General features: G+C 35.4%; 1 protein-coding gene and 1 pseudogene across 5 annotated transcripts in view; one reads left to right on the top strand and one right to left on the bottom strand.

Annotated features, from left to right (window-relative positions):
• The window catches only part of STIM2 (stromal interaction molecule 2), a 120,480-nt gene that overhangs the window by 57,738 nt on the left and 43,685 nt on the right, over positions 1-19,057 (bottom strand). For all 5 annotated transcript variants that reach the window (XM_036227577.1, XM_036227576.1, XM_016164954.2 and 2 more), the window contains exon 2: positions 9,903-10,033. In XM_036227577.1, the coding sequence (XP_036083470.1) occupies positions 9,903-10,025 (123 nt within the window). In that variant the 5' untranslated portion in view covers positions 10,026-10,033. The remainder of the gene's footprint in view (positions 1-9,902; positions 10,034-19,057) is intronic.
• On the top strand, positions 13,962-14,104 carry LOC118608800 (annotated as a pseudogene).

The following is a 19,057-nucleotide window of genomic DNA, read 5'->3' as shown; positions in this document are numbered from 1 at the left end:
AGAGCAAGTTATCGGAACTAGATGGCAGAGATGTTGGAATTATCAGACCATGAATTTAAAACAACTATAATATGCTAAGGGCTTTAATGAGTGAAGTAGACAGTATGTAAGAACAGACAGGCAATATAAGCAGAGGAATGGAAATCCTACGAAGGACCAGGAATGCTAGAGATCAAAGTCACTGCAGCAGAAATGAAAAATGCCTCTGACGGGCTTATTAGTTTACTGAACACAGCTGAGGAAAAAATTTCTGAGTTAGAGGCTATACGAACAGAAACCTCAAAACCCAAAAAGAGAACAAAGATTAAGGGGAAAAAAAAAAACAATATATAAGGACAGTGGGACAACAACAAAAGATATAACATGCGTAATGGGAACACGAGAAGAAGAAAGAGAAAAAGGAAGAAATGTCTGCAATAACTGAGGATTTTTAGGATAGTTAAAATACTCTGCATATAATGATGAATATATGTCATTGTACATTTATCCAAACAGACTACACCAAATATGAACCCGAAAGTAAACTATAGACTTTGGGTGATTATGATGTGTCACTGTAGGCTCATCCTTGATAATAAAGGTACCAATCTGGTAAGTGATGCTGATAATGAAATAAATTACGTATGTGTGGGGGTAGAGAGTATGGGGGAAATCTGTTTCTTTCTCTCAATTTTGTTATAAACTTAAAACTGCTCTAAAAAAATTAAGACTTAAAAAATAAATGTTATGAAATAACATACACGTAAGGGTGTAAAAAAAGCAAGAACAATGAAGAAATTAGGACAAGTAGCCAGAAGCAGGAAGAAGGAAAGCCAAGCAAACTCTTTTCAATCCTACCCCCTACAACACCATAGTCAAGTCAGACTGAACTATTCACTACTGCATAAATTAGTACCCCACATTCTTGCTTTAATGCTTTTTTCCCTACCCTCAACGACTTTCATCTTGGAATGTCCGACCTATCATCTATACCTGTGAAAACCGTACCCACTTCCAAAGGTCCATCTCAAGGACTCCTCCTTCCCAAGTTTTCCTTAATGCTCCCCAAACATATGTGCACACTCTCTTCTGAAACACAAGAGCACTTCCACGATTCATGTGTATTCCTAGTACATAATTTGCCATAATGTGTCTTGTATTACACATATGTGACATTATAAGCCCTACTAGATGATAAGCTCATGGAGATCTATGCTCATTTTTTCATTCTGCCTCATATCTGGCACAGCGCTCTCTCTATATAAATAGGAACTCTAAAACATTAGGGGTTTTTTTTGTTTGTTTTTTTTAATGAATAGCCAGCAATCCCTTAGTCGAAAGTGCAGGCATATATTCTAAGCCTTTGAGGGGACCAAGGAAAAGAATATAAAAAGTAAATGAGAACAAAAATAATCAACTATTTAATTTTAAATATTGTTTTTAAATTTTCATAAAAAATTTCTATATCTCCTTAGTTACATCCTGAAAAAAATTTTAGGTACTTATGGGATAGAAAAAAAATATTTTTTTAAGGTCAGTTAGCAAGGATGAGCAATTAAAATAAAAAGCTCTAAATATTTTTTATAATTATTTTATACATTTTCAGGATCAAGGTAAAATAATCCTTCAGTTTTAAAGAAATGCCCTTTATCAACAGACCTATAGTTTCAGGACTCCAGATCTAGTAACACTATAAAAAGGCCAGGGCAGGGTGGTAAAAAGCAAGTTAGCAACACTTCAAGCCCAAAAGGTCAGGATAGGGAGCCTAAATTAAATACAGGGGATACTAGTAATCTTTTTGGCAAGTTAAGGTGGATTCTCCAACCAAGCTTAAGATAACACTCAAGACATAAGTCAATATGATTCAAACCAAATAAAGGGAACAAGTAGGTATGAGGTCCTAGTGAAAAAGCTGCATCAATCGTCCAAAGTTTCCAACTAAAATTGAGGTCATTGATAGAAACGCAGTTCAGGAATGTATATAGGGAGGTTCTTTTGGTGTCCAGGACTCAAAACTAATTACAAAAACAAATACCCTTGGAACTGTATCTAAGCATGTTCTGGAGAATGAACGGGAGTTGGGATAGTTGGGCTCTGGTCAAGTTCTCCTTACACCCATCATGTGACTCAAATAACATAATAGCTCTAAACTTCAGTCTCATCTTTAAAATAGGGATACCACCTATCCTACCTATTTAAAAAAAATTTCTCTGAAGATAACTGTGAGACAGCATAGATGCTTTAAAAATCATGGTGTTATAATCGATGCAAGGTGAGTTTACCTAAGGCTAACAACAATTTACCTTAAATCTTCCCAATACAGCACATTACCTTACCATAAGACCACAAAAACAGTTTTCTAGAGAAAAACAGTCTTCTGAAGACCATGTGGGTAGTGACCGCAGCACTAATTCCTGGGAGAAATTCTTGCAGGCCAAACACTGCATCAGTCCATAGGGAACTTTTGACTATTATATAAAAGTCTTCAGATATGAAAATTTGGGAAAGCTAAGAAACTTACAATTTTTTTTAATTATAAAAGTCAAAGAATGGGTCAATGAGTATTATTTTAAATAGATATAGAAAACAGTTAAGCTATATTATTTCTAGAGACTAAAAAGACAAAAAAAAATTAAGAAAAAGGAGTAATACTTAGTTATTTAAAAAAAAAATCTTACCATTTGCAATGACATGGATGGACCTAGAGGGTATTGTGCTGAGTGAAACAGGTCAGAAAGAGAAAGATAAATACCATAGATTTCACTTATATGCAGAATCTAAGGAACAAAGAACCAAACAAACTAAATGAAAACAGACTCACAGATACAGAGAACAAACTGGTGATTGCCAGAGGGGAGGGGAGTTGGGGGTTGGATGAAAACGGTGAAGAAATGAAGACGTACAAATTAGTAGTTACAAAACAGTCACAGGGATTTAGAACACAGTACAGGGTACCTAATCAATATTACTGTAATGGTTGTGTGCAGTGCCAGATGGGTGCTGGAGTAATTGGGATCACTTGATCAATTGTATAAATGTCTATTTTTTTTTATTTAAAATAATAAACAAAAAGGAGTAAAAAATATATCTGAGTCTTTGTCTTGTTACTAGAAAAGTTGCATCATATAAAACAACTTAGGGTGATAGACTAAACGGAAAAAAATCTAAGCTTTACTAATAGCACAAATCTTCACAAAATGCTTAGATCAATTTAATAACAACTTAGTGAAGAGCAAGATCCAGGTAAAGGTAAGTACAATGGAAAGGAGACTGGCAAAGCATATAGGGAGGTAATTAAAAGGCCCCATATTCCTGAGACAGTCCTCTTTACACCTGTTGCCCTGGTGTAATTATTAATAGCACCCTCTTTTACTCTCAAAAATATTCCAGTTTGAATGATGAATTATACAGTCGCCCTATCTATAATGGCACAGAGTTGTTACAGTAAAGGTTCGATTTTATTTATTCATTTGTGAAATGAAAATAGGTTCTGTACCCACCCAAACTCAGAGATCTTTTAGAAGATGAGGCAATATGTGACTGTGCCAAACTCTCGGAAAAATGTATTACGTAAAATGCAGTGCCCCGCTGTGATCCCGAAAAGGCCCAGGAAAGGAGGGGGCGGTGAGGAGCAGGACTGGCAGCACCGCAGGCTGGAGCTGGGGCAGCACAGACGCAGGCCCTGACGGGCACCCCAGGTCCTCCGCCCCCTTCCAGTCTGCAACGGCTTGCAACCCGAAACTCTTCTTCAGGTGAATTTAAAATCAATGCAACAGGCGTGGGAAACGATTTTTTAATAAAAATGTGTCTATTTTTTTTAATTTTTCAATTAGAGTTGACATTCAATATTGTATTAGTTTCAGGTATACAGCACAGTGCTTAGATACTTATATAACTTACAAAGTAATCTCCCTAACAAACCTAGTAACCACCTTACACCATACAGAGTTATTATAATATTATTGACTACATTCCCTGTGCTGCACTTCACATCCCCGTGACTATTTTGTAACTCCCAATTTGTACTTCTTAATTCCTTCACCTTTTTTACCCAGTCCCACAACCCCCCTCCCATCTGGTAACCATCAGGTTGTTCTTTGTGTCTATGAGTTTGTTTCTGTTTTGTTTATTTAGTTTTTTAGAACCCATATGTAAGTGAAATCACATAGTATTTGTCTTTGTCTGACTTATTTCATTTAGCATAATACCCTCTAAGTCCATCCATGTTGGCACAAATGGTAAGATTTCACTCTCTTTTATGGCCAAGTAAGATTCCACTGCATATATGTATCACATCTTCGTCATCCAATCAATTGCCCACTGATAGACATTTAAGTTGCTTTCATATCTTGGCTATTTTAAATAATGCTGCGACAAACAGAGAGGCATTTATATTTTTGAATTAGTGTTGCAGCTATACTGAATTGAAGGCACCAAACTAGTACAAGATTTCTTTGAAAAATACCCAGAAGTGGGATTGATGGATCATATGGTAGTTCTATTTTTAATTTTTTAAGGAACCTCTACGCTGTTTTTCCATAGTGACTGCAATACCAGCTGACATCTTGTGAAAGACCTAGAGCCAGAAGACTCTGCTAAGCTGCACCTGGATTTCTGACCTACAGAAACTGTGGGATGATAAATATACATTGTTGTAAGCCACTGCATTTAGGGTAAATTTGTTACACAGCAGTATGATAACTAATACATCGGTTAAATTTTAAATTTAGAAAATTTCAGTAAAGAACACATGCATGTATTCCTTTAGAAACATCACTCCACATGACTGAAAACTCAGTGATCTTACTTTTAAAAGTATTTTCTACTATTTTTTTCTAATCTTACTTTTGCCTATTTTCACAAGTGACTTTCCTTGTTTCAGATACAGATACAGCTATGCTATTAACTAAGTTTTCTGAGGTGTCTAGACGAATGTTGACAAAAATGTTTTTCAGGCAGAACAACTAATGTAAGAAAAACTGAAATACCAGGTACAATATTTCATATAACTTGGTCTTAAATTGGCTATATATCAAACCAACTAATAAAAACAAAAACTCTAAAACTATTCCGTATGACATCGATAAAAAGAGAAAACGGATAAAGAGAAAATTTAGAAAAAGGGAAGGATTTTTTTTAATTAAAAGAAAAAAGTAAAAACAAAAAGTTCATACACACTAGAAACAATATATTTTTCAGTCACCAAAAAGCAGTAACAATGTGAATTCTAATTACTCCGACTGATGTGCTATGGGCAACAAAATCACTCATTTCTCTTATTTAAATTATTTGTTGACCTAGTAACTACAGTTCCGAAAATATCTTCAATACTGACAGAACATGTAAGCTTAGCTGTGATCAATGACTCAACCTAAACAAGTCACAGATTCAGCATATACTGACATCTAATTTTTTTTGATTGTGGGCCAAGAAACAATGACCTAGAGAGCGAAACCCTTCCATCCTGTCCCTAATCTGAAATATCCCTAAGTCCTCCAATTTCAGTTTTCAAATAGCTCTGGAAAATTGCCAGATATTTAATATCTTATTTGTCCAAGTACTACATACACTACACTTTAAGGGTTATCCTTCTTAATGAAGCCTATTATGACCACTCTTATTTAAAATTATAGCTGCCCATCATCTATTTGTCCTGATCCCCCTCTTTCAGGGCTTACTTAGTTTTCTCTTTAGCCTGCCTTCTCACAAACCCCAACAGAATGTTAGCTTGAGGGCTTAAAGATTTATGAGATATTGTTTGTTCCTGACATACTCCAAGATCTACTTGAGCATCTGGTATATAATAGGCCCTCAAATATTAGCTCCATAATAAATGAATAAATAAACTAGGAAAGTAAATACTTTCTCATATGCCTTCTCCCCACCCCCCGTATTGAGGTGGTGGGAGGTATTAGAAGCATGGCATGCCCAGAGAGGACATGGAAGCTCCAGGCCTCTTTCCATACCTCGTCCTATACATTTCTTCCATTTGGCTGCTCTGGAATTATATAACATAAATAAAACATAAGTAAAGTGGTTTTCTGAGTTTTGTGAGCCATCCAGCAAATTATCAAACCTGAGAGGGGGGTTATGGGAACCCCTGGTTGGAAGCAGATTGGTTGAAAGTACACAGGGCCTGAGACTTGTGTATGTCATCTGAAGTATGGGACTAAGCCCTTTAACTTGTGGGATTTGACACTACTCCAGGTAGATAATGTCAGAATTGAACTGTTGGGCACCCAGTTTGTGATGGAGAATTAAAGAATTGACTGGTGTCAGAAAACACCCCAGAGTAGTGGTATTTATAACTTCATGTATCAATAACAAAAATAATTTTATTATGTATATTTTTAAAATAAAGAATCTAGTCTTATCCCAGGCACAAAATTAACCAATCTCAGTTAATTCTGAACTTCTGAAACGTGGCTAAAACTATTCCAGCTTTAAAAGTAAAACTACACCAATCTTTTCAAACATTTTATAAGACTCCTAAAATTAACCATATATGTCTCCCACTACCACTTCTTTCCCCTCAAAATAATCTCTCAATATTAATACATGTCTTAATACAATGTTAAGCAACAATAGTCCTCGAGTAATACCAAAATCAAAGAAAAATGTAGCACCATCAGAGTAATAACTTAAAATTATGTCCTTATAGTACCACAAAGTTTAATGTTAAAAGTTACCTCCAATTTAATTGAGGGACATAATTATAAAACTGCACAGGCCATTCGTACACTAAACACTGTACACTTCAGAGATGGCATGGAATTTGTTTGATAAAACTTATACATTATACTGGAAATCACCGGTCCCCGACCTTTATAGCACCAGGGGCCAGTGCTCCTAAGAGAATTAATCCCTGATGATCTGAGGTGGAGCCGAGGTGGTGATGCTAGCACTGGGGAGCGACTGCAAATACAGATGAAGCTTCGCTTGCTCTTCCGCTGCTCACCTCCTGCCATGCGGCAGGAACAGAAACAGGTCACTTACAGCAGAGGTCCCCAACTCCCAGGCTGCCGACCTAACGGGAACAGGTTCGCAGCCTGGGGGTTGGGGACCTCTGCTATAAGTGACTAAGAAACTGTACAGCGATAATTTTAGAAAAGCTATTTGGCTTAGAAAATAATTTCCTCTATAAAAAGTATCAAATATGCTAACATTTACGCCATAATTCTATTCAATCCATAAATTATACGGATAGTAACAATTTATGGAGTGAACAGAATTTATGTTACCATATTTGATATTCAAATTCTTAAGAAATTATATTGGTGACTAAATAAACCACTTAGACAATCTTGAGAAGACTCAAAAGAATAATCCATCACTAATAATCCAGAGTATTATTACCAAAAGTAACCTTACAGCTTCACTGTGTGTGTATGTATATGTGTTTGAAAGGGAGAAGGAATAATGATGTTGCTGAATGAATAACTCAATAAAATTAAGTGACTCATAATAAATGACAACTACTTTGCGTTGGTTTCCAAAAATAGTAAAACTCAATAATCCATTAATTTCATTTCACTCATTCTACCATATGACAAATATATTTACATACTTTTTAAATTGGAAACACAATGTAAGATAGGATTATCCTATCCCCTGTGGTTCTAAAAATGTATGAAATAAAATGGACTATTTAGAATTGAAAGCCGTAATTTTTATCTTAATGGCGCTGAGCTCTAACCAAAATGATTTAACCATAATGAGAAGAGATTATCTCAATAAGAAGTCAGTTAACGCAGAGACATTAAATGTTAAGACTGATCTAATAAGCAATAAGAATTCGCTGTTAAGTTTCTTAGCTGGAGAAAAACACTCACAAAGTGATATTCATGATGCATTAGAGAGGAAAAGTTTAGAGGACGACAATATAGGCACGAGATAATACCTAGATTAAAATTAAGTGGCAAATAACTAGAAAAGTGAGAAAGGAAGAAAAAGAAATAAATTTTAAGAACACAAAATTTTATTTATAGTAGGGGTTGGCAAACTAAGCCTGTTGCTTGTTTTTGCAAATAAAGTTTCATTGGAACAGAGCATGCCCATTAGTTCATGTACTGTCTACGGCTGCTTCGCATTACAATGGGAGAGGTGAGTAGTTTACAAGAGAGACCATAAGGTCCACAAAATCTAAAATATTTAGTAGCTGGTCTGTATTAGTTTCCTAAGGCTGTTGTAACAAAGTACCACAAACAAGATGGCTTAAAACAACAGAAATTTATTTTCTCATAGTTCTACAGAAAATAAATCTGAAATCAAGGTGTCGGCAGGGCCATGCTCTCTCGAAGGCCCTAGGGAAAAATCTGTTCCATGCCTTTCTCTTAGCCACTGGTGTTACCAACAATCTTTGTTATTCCTTGACTTGTAGCTACATAACTCCAGTCCCTGCCTCCAGTATCATATGGTTATCTTCTCCTGTGTCTGTGTTTCCGCATGCCGTTCTCCTCTAAAGAAACCATGCATATTGGATTAAGAGCCCACACTACTCCAGTATGTCCTCATCTTAACCAATTACATCCAAAATGATCCTATTTCCAAATAAGGTCACATTCTCAGATAACAGGGTTTAGGGCTTCAAAATATATTTTTTGAAGGTATAGATTTCAAGCCACAATTTGGTCCTTTACAGAAAAACTCTGACAATTCCTGATTTAGATGAAAAAGAATTAAGAAGGTCCAAAGTGCCATTCAACAGTGAGAGATTTCAAAGAGAGCTGGGATTTTGTTTTAGACAAAGAAATTTGAAAGCAAAAGTAAAAGCCTTCAGAAGATGTCAGGCAGAAAGCAATTTATGCAGGTTGAGAATCTGGACTGGCTCAGAGATGGAGAACCAAGAGCAGCCTAAAGATAAATGAGAATTCTAAAGATAAATACTTTATTAAGCAGGTCAAGAATTAATCTTTACAGACTGTTACTGTTAGATAACAATGTGATTAAATAACATTTAGAGGATAATAATGTAAAAAATAATGTAATTTAGTATCATATAAACTAAAAGAGAAGCATCTCAACAGTGACAACAGAGGTTGAAGAGACCTGAAAAATGACCGAGAGATTTTGTTAGAATGAGACCATAGCCAAATAAAGGGACACATGCCAGGAGGAAGATAAGAATACTTATTAGGAAATAAAATATTATTTATTTGTATAGTGAGTACAGTAGAGTATTACATTGGTGACTTCCAATAAACCACATCTCCTGGTATTTTGTGCTGTTGTATAATCTCCCACGTGGACTCTGAGGGTAGCCAAAATTTGCCTTAGCCATCTGAGTGGCAAGCAGAGGTATGATAATCACTTTCACATGGGAACTTGTTTTCTTGGAACACTGCCACCTGGAAGCCAGCTGCCATGCTGTAAGGAACCTTGAGCTAGCCTCCTGAACAATAAAAGCCTTCGTGGAGAGAGGTTCTGAAGGACAAGAAGTCCTCTTAGGTATTCAGGCCCGAGCAGAGCTCTCAACTACATGGAACTGCCATCGTGACCTCAACCCACACCTATGGGAAGAGAAAAGGGGCCCAATTGAGCCCAATCAAGCCAGAGAATCGGAAGAAATAATAAACTACTGTCATTTTAAGCCAGTAAATTTCGTGGTGGTTTGTAAAGCAGCAACAGATAACTGGTAAAGTCAGAACTTATCTGCAGGTCAGAACTTAAAGATAACTGAGAAATCCACGAACATAAGACTAAGGATTCTTACTAAACTGGGAAGACTTGGCATACAAATGAAGAGTGGGAAAAAAAGGAAAAATAAAAAATATGTAAATACAAAGGGTAAAATTAAAAAGTAAAGAGAAAAACTAAAGCTGTTGAAGGAGCTGAATCACATGAGGAATAATGGGGAAATTTAAGACTACGATCTCAGTCATTGTGTTTTATGAGAATACCAGGGAAAAAGTTTTTCCACCTACTTCATCACTTTCATCTACTTCAATTCCACCATCTTTGTCATCATCCATTTGTTTATGTATTGTTTGAAGAGCTTCCAGACTAAATCTGTCTTCTTCTGTGAAGCATGGTGGACTCAGTGACATGCAGGGATCTGTAATACAACAAAGGGCAATTACTGACTTGCCATACCAAAACACAGGCTATAGTTAGAGAATACAATTTTTTTAAAACAACCGAACAAATTAAATTTCAGACTAAGTCAAACAAAGAGGCTTTTAAAAGTCTAGCAGAGTATTCGTCACATCAGAAATATATGATCACAATTAACTAAAATAAATGATTCAACTTAATTGATATTAGGGAACTAAAACCAGGAGTTACACCAGTAATAACTTTAGGTTGTCTGCATTCTTCCACATCTTTAACCATTTTCTTCTCATGCAACCTATTATATTTACCAATTATTCCCCAGACACACACACACAAACCATATGAATTCCTCCTTTAAAAAAGAGAAAACTAATAATCACATACTACACAGTGCTAGTTTCTGTATAATCCAATTTAATTAAAATGTAAGTGCTGAGAAAATATCACAAAGAATACAAGTAAAATATTCACATGATCCTTAAAAACTTTTTTTTATTTTTCTATTTGAGAAAATCCAAGAGCCAACTCATATGACTTTTTAAAATACGTAAATAACTTCTTAGATTCAACAGGGAAAAGCCAAAAGAAAAAAAATGAATTTTTAAAATCTTGTTCCTCCTGTTTTCTTTAATATATATTTATTGGTTAAATCTTTTCCTGTAGAAAAAATGTGAATCTTTACATTCAGGTTGTCCAAAAACTAAGAATTTAGAGAAAATAGGGGTTTTTCACAGCTTAAAATCAGAATAAGAAAATTACCTCTGTGGACTGAACTAGCAAAACAGCCTATATACCAAAATGGAAACGTACTACCAAAACTTCACAAATTTGGATTGACAAATTTCAGGAACTTCTAGTCTACGAGGTCACTAAAATAAAATCCTTTTAAAATGTCACCAGAACCATATGTATTTCTAGAAATAGTACAGCCTTAAAATTTAAAGTGGTTATTAGCATAATAGAGGGGTTAGTGAGTTTGGTTATCTCCTCAACAATAGTTTAAAATTTAGTTTATCATCTGGCCCTGTTATGAATTAACTGACTGTGGACAAATCACTTATCCTTGGTGTTTTAGTTACCTCATTTCTAAAACAAAGCAAGTAGCCTAGATGCTTACTAAACAGACTAGATGCTTACTTACTAAGATCTATTTCAGCTACAATAACCTAAGAATACTGAACTTTATGCTTCAGGGGAAAAAATACAAGAAAAGAAGTAAATAGTAGAGACCAACATACTTTTATTTTCTAAAAAAACAATGCAAACCAGTATCACCTACATGTTCTAGCTATTGTCCATTTTGGTTATTTAACATTTTTAATAGTTTTAATTCCAAATCTAATTTAATCTTTTTAGTTTTGTAAGGGAAAGAAACAGAAAAGGGAACTCCATAAAAATTGAAAAAGAAGTGATGTGACATACATATATGCATATATAAATATTTGAATCTCTGATTAAGATTTGCTAAAATGTAAGAACTTATAGGCAAATGGTCAATTATGATCCCTATGATATGCCTATGAGTTTAAATTCATTTGTAATTATTTTAAATGAATGCAAAGTAAAAGATAAGTTCTCAGGTATCATAACGACATATTGTATAAAGATCAGTATACAACATGCTGCTGCCTCTAGCAGACCTATTTTTGCACATATTTTATCTTGCTAATAAACATATGAAGTGAAAGTGTTACTGCAACAATTATATAAGGAAAGGGTGAGCATCACTCACTCCGATTTAATAGGCTTTGTTGTCAAACTCTCTAAGAAAAGTCAAAAGTGAAGGATGTACAAATCAAACAAAACAAAAATTAAGAGGAACATATAACCTGAAAATTGCATGTAAAAATTAAATTGGTAACTGTTTACTTAACTTATTTAATAAAACATTATCTTTCAAAGTCTACTGCAGGACATAATTTCTCCATGAAGTATTTTATAAAACCATCTCCTAGTGATTACTTGCTTCTCTGAACATTCCATCCGTTCAGTGTCTACCATTGACAGATACTGGAAATACCACAGTGAACAAAAGAGACAGGAATTCTTTGTGAAACTTCCATTCCAGTGGGGTAAAGGAGTACAACAAGATAAATAAGTAAAAAGTGTAACATGTTAGGGGTGGTAAGTATTAAGAAGAAAAACAGAGTAAAGTATAGCTATGAAATGCCAAGGGATTTGAAATTTTCGATTATATTTTTATTCTCAAACCTTTCTACCTAAGTCCTCATTTAATGTTGTACTCTATATATTAATCTGTAATTACTTTATGAATCATTCTGTCCACATAATTAAGCTTATGAACAGGGCCAGAATTATATTCTTCCTTTTCTCACATGTTCATAATACCCAGGACATAGCTAGACATATTTGGGGCCTCTGATAAATTAACTATCATATATTAACCAAAGTTCTAGGTTTTTATACTGTGCAAAGCAATGACAAGAATTAGGAACGAAAGAGATAATAAGAGCATCCTGTACTCAGAAAAAGCTCACAGTCTACTGAGAAAGAAGGCATGTGGACATTATTGGGTTAGGTACCACTGAGAACATTAGTTGTAAGGTGTTATGAAAACATGGAGGAAAAGCACCTAATCCAGACTGGAAAAGAAAAGTCAGTTTTCTAGAGGTAACTTCGGGGAGTTTTAAATGATCTGTAGTTAGTTAATGACAGCAGGAAGCAGAGAAAAGCATGCCTGGAAAAAAAATATCATATTTCAGTGGTATAAACACATGGAACATTCAGAGAAATGCAATTGGTTAGTATGTCTAGAGTACAGAGAACATTTAAAAGAACAGTCAAAAGATCAAGTAGGAGATTGGTAAGAGAGACCAGATCTCTACAAGTGATTTTCCATACTAAGGAACTTGGATTTTTAATCCTGAAGACTATGAGCAGCCCATAAAGGATTTCAAGGAGAGCACTAACACAATCAGATCCATTACAGAAAGATCATTCTGGTGACAGAGTAAAATAGACAGGCTAGAGGCAAGACTTGGATGCACAGCTGTCAGAAAGTTCTACAGTAATCCTGCAACAGCCCATGCCTCCAAGAATGGAGGAGGCAGATGATGAAGACTGCTCCAGGGTTTGGTGTTTTGCCAAGTTGGAGCAACAGAAGGAAGACAAGACAAAACAAGGAGTTGAGGATATGGCATGAATAATCTATTTCTTCACATAAAATTTCATTTCCTTTTGGTACAATGACTTAAGGCCTAGAAATCTAACGGAATAGTTGAGAACCCTGAATCTAAAACCTATTCTAAAATTTCCTACATTTCTTTCCTTTTAACTAACCTTCTAGGTCAATTCAGCACAAGCAACCATTTTAACTCAAATTATCTGACCTACATTTCTTTTAAAATATACCAACTTTTATAAAAGATCTGTGCCTATAATGAATCATGTATAAAGGTTTCCAAAACAATGGCTAAAATGCCAAAATTATTCTCCTTTGTCAACATCTCATAGACATCTACCTTAGCTACCCAAAATGCACCAGTGCACATCATGTACTCCACAGCCAGAGTATTTTTCTCCTCTAAACAGATTTCACTCATTCATTTAAACATGATATAGAGTGCCTGTAATGTGCCCTCTGCTTGGTGTGGGGCATCCAATGTGGCAACTAAGACAAATTTCCTCACTTTGTGCCCTCACTTTGTGCCCTCACTTTGTGTTAAATGCAACACGATGTCATATATCTTTTTAGCATTATACTCTGAAAATACCTTTCTTTTCTCCAGATCAAGGCCAGGACTTTCCACAGAAGAAAAAGGAATCAAGTAAAACAGATTAAGACTTAACCAAAGTTAGCAATCAACATCAATGTTAACTTCCACCCTGGTTTTCCTCTACTCAAAGACACAGAGATGTTTAGTCTGATTCTGCAGAAATAGGCAAATGAATTAAAATAATTTTAACCCATCGCTTCTCAGTCTTTTGGCTAAGATCAAGTGTAGTTATTTGTTCTTATCAGTTTAAAATGGTTTCACATAATAAGAAGCATCTACTACATTCTAGAAACCAACACTATTTTATGTACATAATTTAATCTCTACAACCCAGTGTGAAGCACATATTACCTCCTTTATTCAGATGAGAAAATAAGACTCCAGTAACTGGCTTAAAATCACATTCCTAAAAAATGACAGAATTGAGATTCAAACCAAGTCTTTGAAACTCCAATTCATGCTCAAGTGTCAGTATAATGAATATAAATGAATATAAATGAATCGGTGTCACTAGTGTCAGAGAAGAATAAAGTCTAGCTATCGTAAACACTGCCAGGACCTGGCTGAGGAACTGAGCCCACCAAGAAACATAAATGTGTCTCATGGAAGGGGACCAGACACTTCAGGAATGATCTTCACAATCTAGAATACAAACCTATACTTACTACATTACTTTTCCTTTTGGTAATAAGGTATCTTCAATTCCCGCTCCCTTGAACAAACCTTTATAATAAATATATTATTACGACAGAGATTAACATGTGTATTGAATCGTTTAAATATATATAACTATTAAAAGCCAAATAGATTAACTTCTGAATACAAGTTATTTACCTAGTACATACATAAATATCACACTCTAGATTAGAAACCAAGTATACAAAAAGTAAAAATAAAGTTAAACATCGCAGGTCCAAATATAGACATATAATACATATACGGTGATCTATATTTGATATATTTGTTATTATACTAACAAAAGAATGATGACAATAACTATTGAAGGGGTTCAGAACTGGCCTCCCCAAGATGTACTACTTTGACATGTAAAGTATCGTGAGCTGAAGACAACTGAGACCCTCATGGACTCACGAGAAATATTTTCCTCTCCCATAAAGAATTTAAATTCAGGACCTTGCCCATAGTAAGAGTTATCACCAAAAATAACTTCTTATGAACTACCTATAGGGCAGAGCAAACTCCTAATTACCGAACATCTGCTATTCTTATTATCCTGAGAAAGACCTTCCTCCCCTCTGAAGCCCCAAAGTGCCTTACCTCATCCTTAGCTAAGAATGTTATATAACTCACTTTCCCTTTGTGTCTCTGAACCTCTCATGAATGTGGGGTTCCCATATGTATGTACACAATTGAATTTGGTTATTTTCTCTTGTTAGTCTATCTCACATAGATTTAATTATTAGACCAGCCAAAGGAACTGTGGAAGGCAAAGGAAAATTTTTCTTTCCCACACTTTCAATTATGGAGTAATTTATTATACTATATAAATGGAGTATCTATTATATAAATATATATACCTATATATAAATGATACATTATTCATTTCACTTTGCATATAAAGTAGGCATTATTGTTCCCATTTAATAATTGAGAAAAGACTGAATCAGTGAGGGCCAGATTATAGAGAGAACTACAGATTATCCCAAAGTGAAAATAAAGAAAAATATTAATAACCTGCTCACTGAAAGCCCCCACTTGCAGTTTCCTCTGCCTACAAAGCTCTTTCTCCCAAGCACACCCATGGCTGGATAACTTTTCACTCCAACTTAAATGTTTCTCTTCAGAGACCATCCTACTTCCCTATCCAAAATAGCCTTTGCTTTTACTCTCTACTTGCTTTATTTTTCTTCATAACACTTTTTCACAGTATGCTGTATTATATATTTATGCTTGACTTACTGTCCAGCACCTCCCACTGTAATGCAACCATGAGATCACAGGTTTTCTTTTGATCATTTCTTTCCCAAGCACCTAAAATAGTGTCTGGCACATAGTCAAGTGCTCAAAAAATGTTTACGAATTACTTACCTAATTGGTTTTCAATATAAATGTTTGGAAGAGAAAAACTTTTCAAGAAATTGACTGATTAGAAAACTAAAATGTACAAATGGACAATAAAACTTCTCACCTCTTTATGGCACCAAAGTTAATTCTAAGTAGTTAGAAGAAATCTAATAACATTATTTATCTGATTAAAACTATTCAGAGGCCCCCTGGAGCTTAAATTATAAAGTATGTTTATTCACTGACAAATATTACTGTTTAAATGTTTATTAAACAAAATATACAACATATTATGCAAAAACAATTGATGGAAACCTTAAAATATTTAAAAGTCTTCCGCAAGCCTCTTATCCTCCAGCAGTAAAAAATTCATGAGGGCAAGGACTAAGCCTGTTTTAATGATTACTATATATTACTATTATTATAACTATATATTACTACAATTAATAAGTAATTATGCCTGACTTTTACATGCAAGTAACTGCATTTTTGGTGGCATTAGAAAAGTCAGGTTTGAAAAAGATAAAACAGAACAGACAGGAAATATGATGAGCTCTGTGATCTACACACAGGAGCTTGGCCAGCGAACCGCTTCTCAGTTGAGAGTGCTACATAGCGCTCCTCCCATCTTCCTCCTGCTCACCTCTCCTATCGCTGCTGCTGCTTCTGGCAGGACAGCCAAAGACGTTAAGTAACTATAATGCACAAGCCAGTCCAACATAACAAAGAACTGCCCTCTGCTATGCCAACAGCACTCTCCAAAGGGAGGAAGAAAACACCAGCAAGTGAGAGGCGCAGGAGCAGCAGGACGTGAATCTGGAAAGACAGCCTGGGGCTATCTGTCAGGGAAGGACTATGAGCCTCAGAAAGAGGAGGCTAAAAGAAGCCACTAATGATTTTTAAGTGGGCCTGGAACATGGTCGTAAATCTTCTCTTTATTACATGCTTGTTCCCAATGAATGCCGATTCCAAAACTCCAGGCAGAAAGTAATAAAATATAAGCTACAATCATGGTAGTGAGGATAGAAAGAAAAGGTCAGACGGAAGTGACAAAGAAAGTAGTGAGGGAAAGGAAACAAGTATAACTGACATTCCAGGCCCAAAAGTGTAGGTGAAACAAAAGTGTATTTCTCTTCTTTTTGGCTGAGCCAGACGAAATAACACACAGTTAGCAAACGTATCAAACGTGATTCCATTAAGCCTTCACCAAAGGACATATTCGTGCTATATTCTACATGTTGTCATCACAGTCAATTAATATATGTAGAAAATACAGTTCAGAAACCTAAGAAAATCAGAGCTTAAGAAATAAATGAAGCTGAAAAAGTAAATCCAGTCTTTACAGCTAATTTCCCTCCTATAATACATTTAAGGTCAGCAAATTTCATGCAGAAAATAATAACTAAGAGGGGAGCCGGCTGACTGTTAATCACACACAAACCAATGACTGCAGACCATTGACAACCAACGACACCATATACTGCCAAGAACTTGGCTTACCATTCTGGCAACTGTTTATGAGTCTCATGATTAGGATTTTCTTAATTACTACCGCTGAGAGAAATTTTTAAAATAAATACTGTTTGTATTTAGGACTTCCATTAACGGTCCAAGCATTTTTCAAATTAAATCCTCTAATCTGAATATTTTGAGAGTATATTTTCTCTAAAATCTTCAGAGATAATTCTTTGGTGTCGTTTTTCAGTAAACCAGCGATCTGATTCAAAAGCAAAAAGTGAATAATGTCTCCTTTCTCTTCTGATGTCCTTTTTAGGGCACAGTCTGTCTTATTCCTTTATGTTCCCAGTGTCCAGCATACCACTAACACCTAGTATAAAGTAGGATTAATGAATGTTTCTCAGAAAATCTAATAAATAAATAAATAATAAAGGCTTATGCATACTTTTTTAGAAAGAAGTGAGTTTCAACCTATTATCTATTATATTATCTGGTATACAGTAAATATTCAAAATAAGCTAATATTTATTGAGAGTGTCTTACATGCCAGAACAACAAATAAGAAAGGTAAATCTGTAATTGGCATATACAGTGCTATACCCGGATGCTATAAAAATGTAGGTAGAGGACTCTAGAATCTCTAAGATTTACTCAAGCCTTTGAAAAGTTCAACAGTTAAAGAAGACAGACCTTACCAACAGATGACTGAGAAACCACTGCAGATGTATCTATTTATGACTTAAGTCTTATACTGCACAGAAAATAAAGGGCCTTTACTTTGAAAACCTTTCTGATTGATGACCGCCTCTTAGAACTCTGAATCTTTTTAACCACTCCGTATAAAAAGTACCTATTAATTAGTCTGGACTCCTGTGAAAAGTTTCCCCTGATCGATCGTTGGCCAAAAATTTCCCTAAAAAAAATTGCTAAGTTGGAGCAATTTTTGTTTCAAATAGACAATCTGATACAAACCTAATTGCTTAGGTCCCTTCCACTTTCCAGGGACATTTTTTAATTTACCATCTTCTAATTATTTCACTCTCACTTATTCCCCAACCTAGACAAAGCATCGTGTCCTTGCCACTTTGTACTTCTGAATCCCTTCATCTAAGGTCCTTCCCAACCACTCCTCTCACATGCATTCCCCCATCTAACCTCGGGAAATCTGTTGGCTCTGCCTTCGAAACATTACCTACACTCTGCCTTACTCAGTCACTGTCCTCTCTTGCCTATATTACTGTCCTTCACCCTTTAATGTCTTCTGTCTTCTCTTCCCTTCCTTCACGGTCAAATCCATGACCACTCCCCTGCAAGCACCCTCCATTTCCTTGCTCTTCTCCTCTCACTTTACTATACTTGGTTAGCAAAGCCATAACCCTGGTAAAAATCTAATTCTCCACCTGCTGTGTACCCACACCCATGCATCTAAACATAGATAATCATAATGCCTGAAAATCCACAACCACAGCCTTCAATTCCAGCCTTAATGCTGCCAGGCAACCATACTGTAACTCCCTGGTCTAGTCACTCTCCCACTCTGTTTCACACCTTCTTGATCCTGAACCCTCGATGCCTTCTCCTCGTTCTTATTCACCATGAGGGCTTTCTTTCCTATACTTCGCTGAAAGAAAAAAAAAAATTAAACAACCAGAAGAGAACTTCATAAGCTCTCACAATCCACTAAACTACCTCCCAGTGTCTACACTTCTTACTGTGTCTCTGGCCTATTGCCACAGATGAAATATCCAAGTTTCTGTATGACACCAATCCCTACACTTGTGAACTAAATCACATCCCATTTGTCC

The sequence above is a fragment of the Rousettus aegyptiacus genome, unplaced genomic scaffold, assembly GCF_014176215.1.
Source record: "Rousettus aegyptiacus isolate mRouAeg1 unplaced genomic scaffold, mRouAeg1.p scaffold_m13_p_10, whole genome shotgun sequence".
NCBI lineage: Eukaryota > Metazoa > Chordata > Mammalia > Chiroptera > Pteropodidae > Rousettus > Rousettus aegyptiacus.
This window is presented reverse-complemented; position numbering and strand designations above follow the sequence as displayed.